Source organism: Cibotium barometz, chromosome 17, assembly GCF_041138505.1.
Source record: "Cibotium barometz isolate CiBa-2024 chromosome 17, ASM4113850v1, whole genome shotgun sequence".
NCBI lineage: Eukaryota > Viridiplantae > Streptophyta > Polypodiopsida > Cyatheales > Cibotiaceae > Cibotium > Cibotium barometz.
Window position 1 is genome coordinate 43448189 of NC_141062.1, and position 15059 is coordinate 43463247.

At 43.0% G+C, this 15059-nt stretch overlaps 1 protein-coding gene across 4 annotated transcripts in view; it reads left to right on the forward strand.

The window, feature by feature from the left end:
• The window catches only part of LOC147630033 (protein MODIFIED TRANSPORT TO THE VACUOLE 1-like), a 29639-nt gene extending 15772 nt beyond the window's left edge, over nt 1-13867 (forward strand). For 2 of the 4 annotated variants that reach the window (XM_086811644.1, XM_086811645.1), the window contains exon 7: nt 13600-13867. In XM_086811644.1, coding sequence (XP_086667770.1) covers nt 13600-13641 — 42 coding nt within the window. In that variant the 3' untranslated portion in view covers nt 13642-13867. Of the gene's footprint in view, nt 1-12912; nt 13275-13599 lie in introns of those variants that run through there. The other 2 variants (XM_086811642.1, XM_086811643.1) reach the window with 1 other exon arrangement.
• Nucleotides 13868-15059: the final 1192 nt, after the last annotated feature.

Genomic DNA, 15059 nt, shown 5'->3' on the forward strand with positions numbered 1-15059 from the left:
TCCAGGCGTTTTTGGGCATGTACACAAAGGCACAAGTCCCAGCGGAAAGCCAAGTCCTCCAGGCGTTTCCGGGCATGTACACAAAGGCACAAGTCCCAGCGGAAAACCAAGTTCTCCAGACGTTTCCGGGCATGTACACAAAGGCACAAGTCCCAGCGGAAAGCCAAGTTCTCCAGATATTCCGGGCATGATAACATCAAGTCCCAGCGGAATATCATATCCAACTATACAGCATGACACGTGTCAATCACATGCATAGGCACATTCCAAAAGCCATGGACACCAATCCAATATGTACATAGTGTGAAAGCAAGAGTGAATCATTTGGGTGGCCAAATGGTGGCCCATAGACCTGGTTGCAAGCTTAGGATATGCACCCTCTTTGCCAGGCCTCTTTGCAAGTCTTGCTTTCTCAAATTTCAGCAATACCCAATCATTCTCTTTAACATCCAATTGCCTTCTATGCTTGTCGGCAGCCTTTTTATGCTTGTCTTGTGACCTTGCAATGGCTGTCCGCACCTGAGCAAAAGCAATATCCAAGTCTCTTACATACTCATCAGCTTTGCAAATATCTCATCCTTTGTGCGAAGGATGGGTGGCAAAACCACCTTACCATAAACAATCTCAAACGGGGCCTTTTCCGTAGATGCATGCTCCGTGTTGTTGTATGCAAATTCCACAAGTGGTAAGTACTTCTCCCAAGAAGACTTCTGATTCGCCACATAACATTTCAAGAGATCCAACACGGCTGAATTTGCAGCCTCACTTTGCCCATCCGTTTGAGGGTGATAAACTGATGAGAAGTCCAATTTGGTGCCCATATTATCAAATAAGGCCCGCCAAAAGAGACTTGTAGTCCTGGGATGTCTATCCCCCACAATGGACTTCGGCATTCCGTGATGTTTGAACACTTGTGCAAGATATATTTTAACCATATGCTCAGCTTTGATGGTCTTTTTGACCGGCAAGAAATGAGCTTGCTTACTAAACCTGTCCACAATTGTCCAAATTGCATCATTACCTTGTTGGGTACGTGGCAAGTCCATAATGAAATCCATTGTAATACTTTCCCATGGCTGCGTGGGAATAGGCAATGGCTGAAGCAAACTTGGTGCCTTTTGCCTATCAAATTTGACCTTTTGACAGGTGATACATGCACGTACATGTGCCTCTATGTCCTTCCGCATACCTGGCCAAAAGAAATACCGCTCAATCATGTGCGTAGTAGGCATTATGCCTCTATGACCAGCATATGGAGGAGCATGGCACTCATCCAAAACCTTTTGCCTCATGTTAGACACCACACATAGGCAATTATCTTTCATGAGATAACCCTCTTTGATCACATATGAGGCATGTGCATGACCAGCCATCAAATCAGCCCAAATAGTGGCAAAATCAGCATGTGTATGATACAAATCACGCATGGTAGACAAGTCCCCATGAGAGGCAACCGAGATAGCTGCTACATACGGCTTTCGTGACAATGCATCGGCCACTACATTCTTCTTTCCCGGTGTGTGCAAGATCTGAAAATGAAACATAGAGAGGAAATTGGCCATCCTAATATGCTTCTCTGATAACTTAGTTTGAGTAAGAAAATACCTCAAACTCTGGTGATCTGTCTTCACAGTGAAATCAGCCCCAAGAAGGTATAGTAAGTGCATGAATTACTGCCAAGAGCTCTTTCTCATAAATGCCAAGAGATAGCTCTGCATCATGCAATCTACGACTCTCATAAGCCACGGCATGTCCCTCTTGATTAAGGACAGTCCCTATGCAATTTCCAGATGCATCACATTCCACACAAAAAGGCTTTTGCAAATCCGGAACGATCAACACTGGACCATGAGTAGTTGCATCTTTCAATTTGAGGAATGCATCTCTCTCTACATTAGTCCATTTGAACACGGCCTTCTTCTTTGTCAAATCATGTAAAGGAGAAGTAATCCATGCAAAGTGCCGAATGAACCTGCGGTAATAAGAGCATAATCCAAGAAAACTACGGATCTCATGCACCGAACTCAATTCGGGCCAAGTCCGAATTGCATCAGTCTTTGCAGGATCCATCCGCACTCCATCTTTGGACACAATATACCCAAGATAATGTATCTCTGACAAGAAGAACTCACTCTTCTTTGCATTTATGAAGAGTTTATGCTTATGGAGCTCTTCAAAAACAATAGCCAAATGAGCTTTGTGCTCTTCTTCGGTCTTCGAGAAGACTAGGATGTCATCAAAGAAGACACCTGTAAATTTCCTCAACCCACGGAATATGTGATCCATCATTCTATTGAATGTAGTGGGGGCATTTGTAAGACCAAAAGACATAACAAGATACTCATAAAGCCCAAATGCTGTCCTGAAAGCAGTTTTGTGTACATCCTCAGGCACTACACGCACTTGATGATATCCACTCTTGAGATCAATTCGGCTAAAGCATGCCGATCCATCCAACTTGTCAAGGATGTCATCTATGCGTGGAATCGGAAACCGATTCTTGATGGTAAGCTTATTCAAAGCTCTATAATCCACACACATACGAAAGGATCCATCCTTCTTTTGAACTAAGAGGACGGGTGAACAATATGGGGAAGAGCTTGGCTGAACCAAACCCTTCTCAAGAAGCTCATTTACTTACTTCATGATCTCCTCTTTTTGGGATGCACTTACACGATAGGCTGGCCTATTAGGTGGTGAGCTACCCGGCACAAGATCAATGCGATGATCTTCCGGTCGTACAGGTGGTAACTCATTTGGTAACTCATCAGCAAAACAATCATTGTGCTCTTGCAAAAATTTCAGCCTATCATTACAAAGAGTGTCTACATGTACATCATTTTCCTCAACAGGATCTCTTACAAAAATCAAGTACGCAAAAATACTCTTTTTCATTACTTTCTTAATTTGTGTATGAGATACAAGGGGAATGGTATCACCCTCTTCACCAATTACATGTTCTCGGCCTTTATGCATGAAGGTGATCCTGTTAGTCTTGTAAGCCTTGCATGGATCAATACGTGTATGCCAAGGCTTTCCAAGCAATACACCACAGCCATTCAAAGCCGCCACAAGAAAATCCTCATGATCCACATAGCCTTGAATGTGTATGCGCAACTTGCCAAAAATAGGCATGACCTGCACTTCTCTACCAACAAAGGCAGTCCCTGCTTCAATTTGAGGACCCATGTCCTCCACTTCAATATCCAAAGCAGCTGCCATTTGAGTGGATATGAAATTTTCAGATGCACAATCATCAAACATGAACAAAGCGGGTTGATCTTTGAGCTGTCCCCAAGCTTTACATACAACCCTATCTTTGTTATCATGTGAAGTGTTGACACCAATCCAATATGTACATAGTGTGAAAGCAAGAGTGAACCATTCGGGTGGCCAAATGGTGACAAAGGTTGCCTTGTCAAAGGAGTTTGAGATGACCGACCTAGGCTTACTCCACTTCTTTTTGGGATTGGAGATCTGGCAGACCCAGAGGGTTTTTTTTGTCTCTCAGCAGCAGTATGTTCATGAGTTGCTTGAGGCCTTTGGGATGGAGAACTGCAAGCCTATTACTTCGCCGATGGAGCCAAACACAAAGTTAACTGTTAATGATCCTTGTGAGCCAGTTGATGCCTCGCAGTATCGGAAGTTGGTTGGTTCTATGATCTGGTTGCTGAACACCATATTGGACTTGAGCTTCTCCGTGGGGCTGTTGAGCTCTTTTATGCAGACGCCATTGAAGTCTCATTGGGACGCAGGATTGCGGATCTTGCAGTATCTGCAGAGTACGAAGGATCTAGGACTCTTTTACACAAGAGGGGATGGCGTTAGACTCCAAGGTTGGAGTTTCTCAGATTGGGGAGGAGATCCAGACACGAGGAGATCTACTTCAGGTTACAGTTTTACCCTCGGCTCAGGAGCAGTTTCTTGGAGCAGTAAGAGGCAGCCAACTATTGCCCTATCTTTGACAGAGGCAAAGTACCGGGCTACTTGTGGTGCTGCTTGCGAGGTTGTGTGGCTGCGGAGGCTGCTAGGCGAGATTGGGTTTCCATAGAAGGAGCCCACAGTCATCCAGTGTGATAACCAGAGTTGTATAGCTATTGCTCAGAACCCGGTCTTCCATGCCCGGACCAAGCACATAGAGATACAGTATCACTTTGTACTTGAGAAGATCTTGGTTGGTGATATCTTGCTACTTTATTGTTCGACGGAGGACAATGCGGCGGACCTCTTCACGAAGTCTCTACCTCAGGCTACGCTCAGGCGGCACTCCAGCTCCCTAGGGTTGATTTCACAGCCAGGAGCTGAGAGGGGGTGTTAGAAGTCATCTCCTGTCTTTATCAAACACCAGGGCCTGTGTTGTGGGTGTGCCTGCCCTGTATAGGTGGTCTCATTTTTTCTCACTCCCCGTATTTTTTCCCTGTTTTTCCCATGGTGTGGGAGGCAGTTTTCTGCACCCCGGCTGATCCAGATGGTGGCCGATTGCTGGTCAGATGATCTGGTTGCTGGCTGACTTCCCTGTGTGGTCCCTGACCTCTCTTGCATACTGGCTGACTATGTGCAGCTGGCCGACTGCATGTATGGGTTGGTCGTGGACATGTAGGCCAAGTCGGTTGTTTTTGCACAGGCCGACCCCATGTATGGGGCCATATAAAATGGCCCCATGGCCCCCACATCATTGTATCCAGTTTTCAGATTCGGGATCTTGTGTATAGACAAGAGTTACACGCCTCTCTCTCTCTCCTCTTGTGCTGTCTATTTTTTGCACTCTACTTGCTCTTGTGGTCTCAGATTTGGTTATCATCTCCGCTGCGTATTTTGACAAGTACATGTGTGGCATGTGGGCTTGACATGGTGTATATGTATGGCTCATGGAGTGTGACATTATGTGATTCTTTGGGACTAGCTATCCTGGAGATCTTTTGTACTGAAGGTTCCAGAAGGATCATAAGCCTTGGACATTTTAGCTGATACAACTGAGCAGATGGTTGTTTCTTCTAGTCTAGCTGCACTCATGTGTGTGCATGACTTTGATTTTATATTTAGATGACTTGTTTTGTTTGCCTGGACAATGCTTGAGATTACTGCCTGTGTTGTCCATGGGCCGGGGACGCTTGGGCACCCTGTGGACATGTATGTGCAAACCTGTTTGGGATTGACAGGTGGTCTACATGTGTTTTGTAGGTGGTAAGTGTCCCTAAAAACCCAATTTATAGCTTTATGATTTCACATACTAATAATTATGGGTGCAGGTTCTCACACACTTATAAGTGACCGGACAACTCATAAGTTGTACACACTAGTAGACAGGACTTATTTAATACATGTGGCGGCATAAAGACGGGCTCTAGACAAGATTTGGGCCATCTGCATGTACGCGTCCCATTCTGGACCTAAAAAGCACACGTTTCAACTAGTATTGGCAGAGGAGCTCTATTTGTGAAGGGAAACTCCAAATTTGCTCATGCGCATGCTTTTCTGTGTGCATGGGAGCTAGTTGACCAGTTTGCCAGCTTTTGGCAGGCCTCTACTACCTTCTATCGTGACGGAAACCATCCAGGTGTATGGGGGAAGCTGGTCGACTACTTCTGGGAGCTTTTCGTACTGCTGGCCGGCTGTTTACAGCTCTAAAAAGCTGCTGGTCAGGGCACTAGAAAGGGCAGAAAAGCTGGCCGATTTGTGGAGAAGGGATTCCCTATTGATCAGAGACCTTCAGGCTTGTGTATTGCTGTTGGTCGATCTCTTCTATGCCTATTGAGAGCTGGTTGACTACTGCAAACAACCCTTCAAGGCTGGTCGACTTGTTCTGTGAGCCAGACAGGAGGAAGATGAAGATGCAGGGCTGTCTCCGGCTGATGTGGGAGTGCTATGGGCTGTCTATGGTTGTCCTACATGTGCTTTACGCCGGGAATGCTCTCTTGTGCTGCTGAGAATCGTCATCAAATTCAGTATATGTTTTTGTTTTGCTTTCATACTGTATGGAAGAGATAGGTCCTAGCCAGTGGAGAATCCCTGGTCACCGGTGAAGTTGTATTTGGAAGCAGACTCTTTTTTGGTAATCTAATCATAAAGGGGGGGGGGTGTTAGCCCATCTTCTGGCCCCTAGTGTGGTTTACTGTGCAGAGTTGTCATCTTTCTTTTATCTGGCATGCTTATGTGTTTATTCAATTTTCATGATTGATAAGATTTCCGTGTTACAGTTGCCTTTCTGTTACATTGGTATCAGAGCTTGGCTTTCTGCAAAGCTTGTGCCTTATATGATGCTGGATATGGCTGTAAGGAGTCATTATCCGTGAGAGAAGGTTGGGATTTTGAGGTAGCCCTCGTCTTACTGTCACGCCTCGAAAGAGGTTACTTTTGGTTTAAGCGGCAGTGAGCATGTGGAAAGACTTCATGGCCCTCCTGTCTGTGTAGGGGCACTGTTGCACCCTTGCAGTCTATTCAGTATCATACTTGGAGAGCTGGTAGAGAGCGATTTTGGGGCACGGAAATTCTTTTCTTTTTGAAAATCAGGTAGATTCATTATGGCCAGCTAGTCAGATCATTCTGTGGAGGACTCTATCACCCGTATTCGTCCTATACGAGAAGAGGATAGAGATAGGGACCATGGCAGATAAACGATCCACCGTTGCCTGCTAGGGCTGAGGATCAAGAGGATATTGATGCTTTGATGAATGAGCTTGAAGAGCTTCGTGTGTGAAAATATACCCAAAAGGGTATTTTACCCGGCCCAAAAAGGGCTATTTAGTCATTTAAACTTCACTTTTTATCGGCCGATTGCCTCTGCGAGCCCCCGCAATGGCAGATTTACTTGAGATAGTTGAGAAGCATATACTCAGCCAGAGGATTTTTGAGAGGAGAGATGTGGTGTTTGCTGAAAATGTAAATCAGCCTACGACTGAATTTGGTAGACAATACGAGAGTCAACTAGACATGTTTGAAGAGCAATTGATGGTACAACCAGTAGAGGAACATGTGTTGCAGCCAAATAGACATCATGTGGATGCTGAAGTCTAGCAAAATGAACAGCTTGTTATGCATGATTGTAGAAGAGGTTGTGAGAGAAGAGCAGACAGCTCTACAAGAGGCCATAGTGGTTGTGTACTTTAGGTATGGTGTGGTATGGTAGGGTGTGCGTACGAGTACGTAAAGTACGCATCGGGATAAGTACTTTAAGTACGTTCACTTTAAAAAAAAAGTATTATAATAAAGAATATGTATTATAAACCATTCATAATTTAGCAACACCGGTACACAAAAAACAATTGAAATTCAAACATCTATGCTCTATAAATGCCAAATGAGCTGCGAGCATACAACATGAAGTCCTGCCAAATCCGAAATCCTAGTACAAATGCCAATAGCCATATGGCTGTCACAAAATAATATGACATCATACATGTTCGATCATAAATCATAAAAGTACAAGGCTAGCCGTTGGCAGCTAATAGCTACAAGTTGAATATGTGATTAGTCAGTGGTCACGATTAAAGTAAATATTGGTATGCTAACCACTAACTAGTAAGAGTGACCAGTTACCACAAGACCATTGGCGAATAAATCAAGTCTCATGAGTCACCACTCGCTTATCACCATCCAAGCTTGAAGATGAGAATGATGAGTAGTCTCCATTTGTGAGGAGATTCCCATCAAAATCAGATAGCGGCTCCCGTTCCACCACATCACTTGGTACATCAGTACCTGGTATCTCCTCAACAATGGTAGAGGGTCCAGGTCTCTCCCCTAGAGGAGTTTGCATCTGGTGCTTTGGATCGCCTCTATTGATTACTCTCCCTCTCGAATGCCACCATGAGTATACACCTTGGTGCCTTTAGAGATGAAAGGACGACTTTGCTGAACTGAAGAAGTGAGGGAAGTGGTTGTGAGAGCTCGAGTGACTCGTCTATCAATGCTCTCAAGCTCTCCGGGAAGCTGTCTGTAAATTTTCCTCTGCTCATCACGTACTATGTCGCTCTCCTTGCCATGCTGTTGTTGGTGACGCTTGAGCTCCTCAACATCAACCTACATACCATTAGTGACTAGTCACTTTAAATCTTTTTTTAACTACGGGTATGGAAAGCATGGTACCGGTACGGTACGTATTGAAAGTACCGAACATATAAGTACGAGTACGGAATGCAACTATGCAAGTGCCAAGAGGTCAGATCAGTCCGTAGATGGCTGGTCCGAACTTTGCAAGAGAGCAAACTCTCATCTCCTCTTAGTAGCAGGACACGGGTTGGTTCTAGGAATGAACCACATCATACATTGCTTGGATGAGTAGCTTGTGTGATGTTGATGAGCGAGGCTCGTTTGAAGAAGCTCAAGAACATGAGCATTGGATTGAAGCTATGCAAGATGAGATGAATGCCATACATAAAAATGGCACTTGGGATAAGCTATGCAAGATGATATGAATGCCATACATAAAAATGGCACTTGGGATTTAGTGGATTTGCCTTTTGGCCAGAAGGCAATTGGCACTAAGTGGGTGTACAAAGTGAAGAGGGAAACTAATGGTATTGTTGTTGATAGGTGCAAGGCAAGGCTTGTGGCCAAAGGATATGCATAGCAAAAGAGCATAGACTATGATGAAACTTTTGCACCTACTTCTATAATATACCTTCATAAGGTTAGAAAAATCTGAACTTACGAATTGAGAGATTTGAGAAAGAAATAATAGTGAAGAAGGACAGCGACAAAAACAAAGCATTTGAAAGATAAAAAATAAATAAACTAACAAACCTAGCTACTAAGGAGAGGAAATCAAAAGATAATATCAAATGAAGACTTTTAATTAAGACATTAACAAAAAAACAAAAAACAAAAAACAAAAAAAAACAAGAAACAAGAAACAAGAAAACAAAACAAAACAATTACATGAATGAAAGAAACTTTATTAAAAACACACACACACGCACACACACACACCAACACACACACACACAAAAGTATACTCACACTTCTTCTTAATAATAACTTACACCTTTTGAGCTGAGATACTAAACAACTTAAAATAGCAAAACAGAGAAGTGTAAACTCTAGACCTAAAGCACTTAAGAGCCAGAACCAAACATTAAGCTTAACTTTAAAAAAGACTTAGACTCAAAAGTGCAACCATTAACTCCAATGTCTGTCCGAACATGAAGTGTAGGGTCATCAACTCTATCATGCATGGCGTGGACAATAAGCTATGACATCCCTACTCACGTCATCAGTGCCCAAGAGTAGGTGCAGGTTTGTATAAGGTTAGTCCAAAAGAACATGCTTTATAAAACCAACGAACTGAGTTTCTATCACTCTCCGGAGGTGATGGGCATACTCAGCCATGATAGAGACTAGCACTCAAAGTCTGCTCTAAGGTATAACAACAAAGAATCAGAAAACATAGGAAAGAACCAAACTAAGTCTATATTAACCAAACCTACTTCTATAATAACCACCATTAGATGCGTGGTTGCATTGGCTGCCCATCATGGTTGGAAAGTAAGAGTTGGATATTAAGACGGCCTTCCTTAATGGGGATTTGCAAAAAGAGGTGTATGTATCTTAGCCCATTGGATTTGAGGCAAAAGTTCAGGAAAGAAAAGTGTGTAGATTGAAAAAGGCATTGTATGGCCTTAAACAAGCTCCCAAAGCTTGGTATGAGAAGATATATGCTTATTGACCAGTCAAGGCTATCAAAACAATCCGATTGAAAGTACCCTCTATGTCAAGGTGGACGAAGAGGATTTGATTGTGGTCATCCTCTATGTGGATGACATGATACTCATTGGGACAAAGGAGGATAAAAAGGTAGCATTCAATGTTGATTTGGAGGCCGCATTTGAGATGTCAAATCTCGGCTTGCTGCACTTTTATTTGGGCATACAGTCTATGCAGAAAAATGAGGGCATTGTGCTACTTCAGTCCAAGGGGTTGTTGGAAAGGTTTAAATTTCAGGATTGCAAGCCTATTTCTATTCCGGTAGACCCTGGACTTAGGTTGAGTATGTACGATGCAGGAGAGCCTTTTATTGCACATATTACAACCAAGCTGTGGGCTGCCCCATGTATTTGTTTGATACAAGGTCAAACATATAGTATGGGGTGTTTGGTTGAGTAAATTTATGCACAAGCTAGGGTCAAAGCATTGGCCAGTTGTGAAGTGAGTGTTTCGGTACTTACAAGGCACCCAGGATCTTGGATTGTTTTATCTTGGGAGAATGATTGTCATTTACTTGCTTACAGTGATTCAAATTGGGTTGGTGATTATGACACCAGAGTGTCCACAAGTGGGAATTGCTTTTTTCTTGGCAGCTCATGTATATCCTAGTTGAGCGAAAAGAAACCAACTGTGGCCACATCATCTTGTGAAGCTGAGTACATGGCAGCTTTCACTACTACAGTTGAGTGTGTATGGTTGAGGAGATTGATGACAAATCTTCGTGGGTGTAAGTAGACTCCCACTCCCATTCTCATTGACAGTCAAAGTGCTATGGCTGTGGGTAAGGAATCCAATTTTCCATGCTCCCACCAAGCATATAGAGATTCATTTTTACAAAGGCGTTGCCTGGAGTTTGAAGCTTTCTGCAAAGCTTTAGGCTTACTCCCATTTGGAGAGTGATTTGCTACCCTGTACATGTTCACACTATCACCACAAGGTAGATTTGTAGGATTATACATACGTGGTAGTGACCGTGTGAAGAACAGGGGGCTTACTAGGGGCACTTTTTTCCTCTACACATTATAGAGGTTTGTCTCCCTTGGACATTTAGTGTGGTAGGATTATAGGGGGGATTTGTAGGATTATACATATGTGGTAGTGACCGTGTGAACAGGGGCTTACCTTGGACATTTGGTGTGTTCGGACACCTATACTCTTTTATTTCGGGTTTGTACTTGTGGTTGTACACATCTTATCACTTCATTCTAGTATATCCACCGAAATGTGTCTCATTGAAACTCAACCAAGTCCTCAAAGTGTTCACAACTTGAAATTTGTATGAATATTTATAGTACATACCCATGGATATATATCATTAATCATAGCCGAGTATGGAGCACAATCCACGAGCTTAAATATCTACGAATAATCATAGCCATGAATCTAGAACACAATCCATGAGCTCTTGGTGGATGAATCACTGGCAATTGGTAGCACTGTCAATTGGTGGCATGCTCTCGGCTTCTAATTAGGGAAATCCATCTCCTCCATGGTCGACTTGTCATAGTGGGAACCAAGTTATCCAACTCTAATTGTTCCAATCTTCTATTGGAGATGCACTTCATAACTTACTCATCTTGAGATTATTTTATGGCTTCCATTCTTCATAAGATCACAACATACTTTTGCTGCCAATAAGTAAAGCGTGAGACATCTGCAAAGCTTTAAGAAAACACAATAGTGGAAGCAGAACCTTCTCTACGAAAAACACTTAATTGTAGAAAGAAGTAGAGAGTAAACAATATGATTGCTTCCAAACTTTGATTACAAATTGTTGGCTGTCCACCCACCCATGTGCTCTATGTAAGGAGCTTTGATGGTGATCGAGACAGACTCTGGACGGAGGACGGAGGAGGTCTCTCTTACAAGAGTGCCAACACAATGAACTCGATGGACGTAGATCACTTGTCCGGCCAACCCATGACTTGGCCCGAAATGACCGACCAACCATATCATCCGATTGGGACCATATTAGGGTTCGACAATATCTTGTAGGGACTTTGCGCAATTCCCACTGCCATTTGAGACCTTATGGACTCTCAAATGGGCCCCACAACATGAGAACAATGTATCCTTGGTTTGTTGTCTTTCATTCACAAATGCTATCACATCGCCCACACAAGCATGCATCCTACCTGGTAGAGTGCCTACATCAGCCGTCTCCTAACCATCTAACCACATTTGGCCACCATCCAGTGTCTAAACTGGGAACTGTTGGGTGCCCGGGTGCTCACCACAATGGTTAACCCTCAAATAGGGGGCCTTACAAAATAGAGCACATACGTCACCCGCAGTGACAACACGAGGGTGGAGCATTGAGCAAATGCTTTTCCAACACAGTCCTATGCATCTAAAAATATAATCCCACAATTGGGCCAAATAAACACATTTCGCATGTACATACATAGGACATTTCAACATTTCCCATACTTGTTTGAGCATCATATGGCATAGATGCCACAGAAGCATCATTGTATTGCCAACACACGAGTATGCAACTTTATGCATTGACTTGAATTCTCGGGAGTTGAGCATCTATGGCATATTCCATCGTTTCAAGCAAACAAATGCTACCCATGCAACTTTGTAGCCTATCTTGTACACAAAACAGGTATTTAATAGGATGTCCAGACAACCCGTCATCATCTTTAAATGCTCCCACATAATACTTCTTTTGTTGCCAACCATATTTGAATACATCTAATTACATTTGGGAGATCACATCTAAGCAAAGATGCTATCAAGAGATGTCCACAGAATTTGGCAAGCCTGACACTTGTACTGTCTTGCCATTGCATAAAGTTTAATCCTTGCACCCTATTCGTGTCAACGCTTCCGCATTTTGGTTCTGATTCAAAGAACACATTCAATATATCCAAGCATTCTATGAATGTTCAATTTGCTATCCATTGGCATATGCATGCACTTCTGAAAAGTTTACACGAGTATCTCTTTCTAGGCTCTTTCAAGCCAATGGTGACTCAGCCCAATTTTTGGGTTCTTTTGTTTTGGCTTGACCTTGCTGCTCAAGCGTTTTCTTCTTAGGCTCGATCTTTAATAGTTTTATTCCATGCGTTTGATGTTATATATATATGCACACACACACACATACGGGTTTTTTTTAACCGAGGGACTAAATAATTCGAAACAAAATTTCAAAAACCTTGAAATGTAAAAAATCTGGAAGCATTTCTTGTGACTATGATCCAGGCAATGCCCACACTGGAGAACAAGTTTACGTCTGCATGCCCTATGCGAACATCCATCTTCCAAGCTGTACTACACAATGCTGGGTTGGACATGGGCACAAGTCTCAATGGTCTCTCTCCAAAACCATACCAAGTCCATATGATAAGTTCAGACATGGGTGCAAGTCCCAACCATCTCATAAGAACTCAACCAAGTTCTCAAAATGTTCACACCATGGAATTTGTATGACCGGTTCATTCATGCCCATGGTTCTCATGTAAATCTGTATGAGTAATCATAGCCATGCGTATGGAACACAATCCATAAGCTCTTGGTGTCCCGCGCGGGTGACGCAATGAGAGGAGAACAGAGTCTTTTGACTTAAGAGTCGTGTAATTCCAAAGATGTGGCAAGTAGAGCTTGTTGGAGGGGACCGGAGGAGCCAAGCACATGCACATACAATGCCAACTTCCAAGGGATATTTTCATGCAGCTTTTCCATGGCTTCACCACTGAGCTACAGACTAGCATGCATGCAACATCACTTTTGTGTGTTTTATTTGCACCTTTCTGGGATAAGGGTATTCACTGTTTGCACACAAAACAAGATTCATACTGCTGTTCACTTCCATGCTGTCATGATCTGAGCTTACCGTGTGTTGCAACATAGATTATTCTTGTTTCGCGTAACAACTGTTTTTTTTTTCAGGATCACGTGTCTGCAGCTAGAGGCCCAAAAAAGTTTTCTTAATTTCGTTTGGCTTTACTTGGTTCTCACAACAGTGTACAAGATAAACTTTTACTGGTCAAAGATCAGAGGTCCAGGCTTTAGCTTGTAATTGAGAGTTACTTGAAAGGCTTTCTAAGCAAAGGCAGTTCACCCGTCACTCACTGGTTGAATTGTAACTCATGTAACATTTTTTATGCTTACAAACATGCCTTGTAGTGAAGCTCAATAAACTATATTTTTCCTATTACTTCTACTACTTCCTACAACGGGCTTTCATTTATATTTTTTATGCTTACAAACATGCCTTGTAGTGAAGCTCAATAAACTATATTTTTCCTATTACTTCTACTACTTCCAACAACGGGCTTTCATTTATATTTTTCCTTTTACTTCTACTACTTCTTACAATGGGCTTTCATTTTGAAGCTTAGTATGGGTGTTCATTTTCTATGTAGAGTTTTAGAGAGAGCCTTTTACAAGGACAACATGCATCCATTATCTGTTTAAGTTAGAATCAATTCTAACAAGAAGTTTTTTTTTTTTTTCTGAGTGAATCTGAATGTCCTTGTGGAGAGTGTCCCTATGGCGATGTAGCTCTAGGAGATAGAGGCTTAAACATCTCTGGTCTAAATAATACACGGCTGAAGCGAAACCCTCTCTGACACACTGGACATTTGAACAGATAGTCCTCTTGTGTCTCTGTCACTACTGGCTGGTACATATTTGTTCTTCCCTAGGGTTGTCCGCTGCCCTTCTTATCTGTGTGGACATGATGTAAAGTCACTCTCAACTGGTCGATTGGGAGAAGTGAAGCATTGTGGGAAAAGCTTCAAAAGGAGTAGCCAGGACCTACTAGTGTGTACCTTAATGAGATTTGTGCAAATGATGTGGTTAATCTCGTGCTTGGTGAAGTCTAAAAGGGGAGCATCCAAGGGTCGGGGATGATCTATCTAGAGGCCTTGCAATGAGAACCAATGGAAAACATGGGAGTACCAAGCTCGACTCTGCCCTTGTTGTGCCAGTAGTGACTCCAATGCCTCTTGTGGAAGGTGGTTTCTAACGTGTATAGATGATGTATGCATGCAACCATTCGGAAGAGAGACTCTAGCATTAAGGGGGTTGCACCAACTATTCTGGAAGGACAATATCTTGAGGCATTGCCATCTTACTCTGGATCATACACGAGAACACCACCACCTGCAATCGCTCCTCACCCAAGTCAAGTCCCCATAATGAAGCTCCATACATGGTTGCGGGCCTTGCTGATGTGTCAAAAAGGTGACTTGGTTCCTGGTTCTTGGAAATGTGCCTGAAAACACTCTGGAGGCATGCAAGAGTGGTGTACTCCTTTACGTGAGTTGTTGGTTGCATGATGTTGGTGACACCTAAGTTCATTGAGTGATGATATCAGTCAACTCACCTGTGTATGTGGAAGGCTG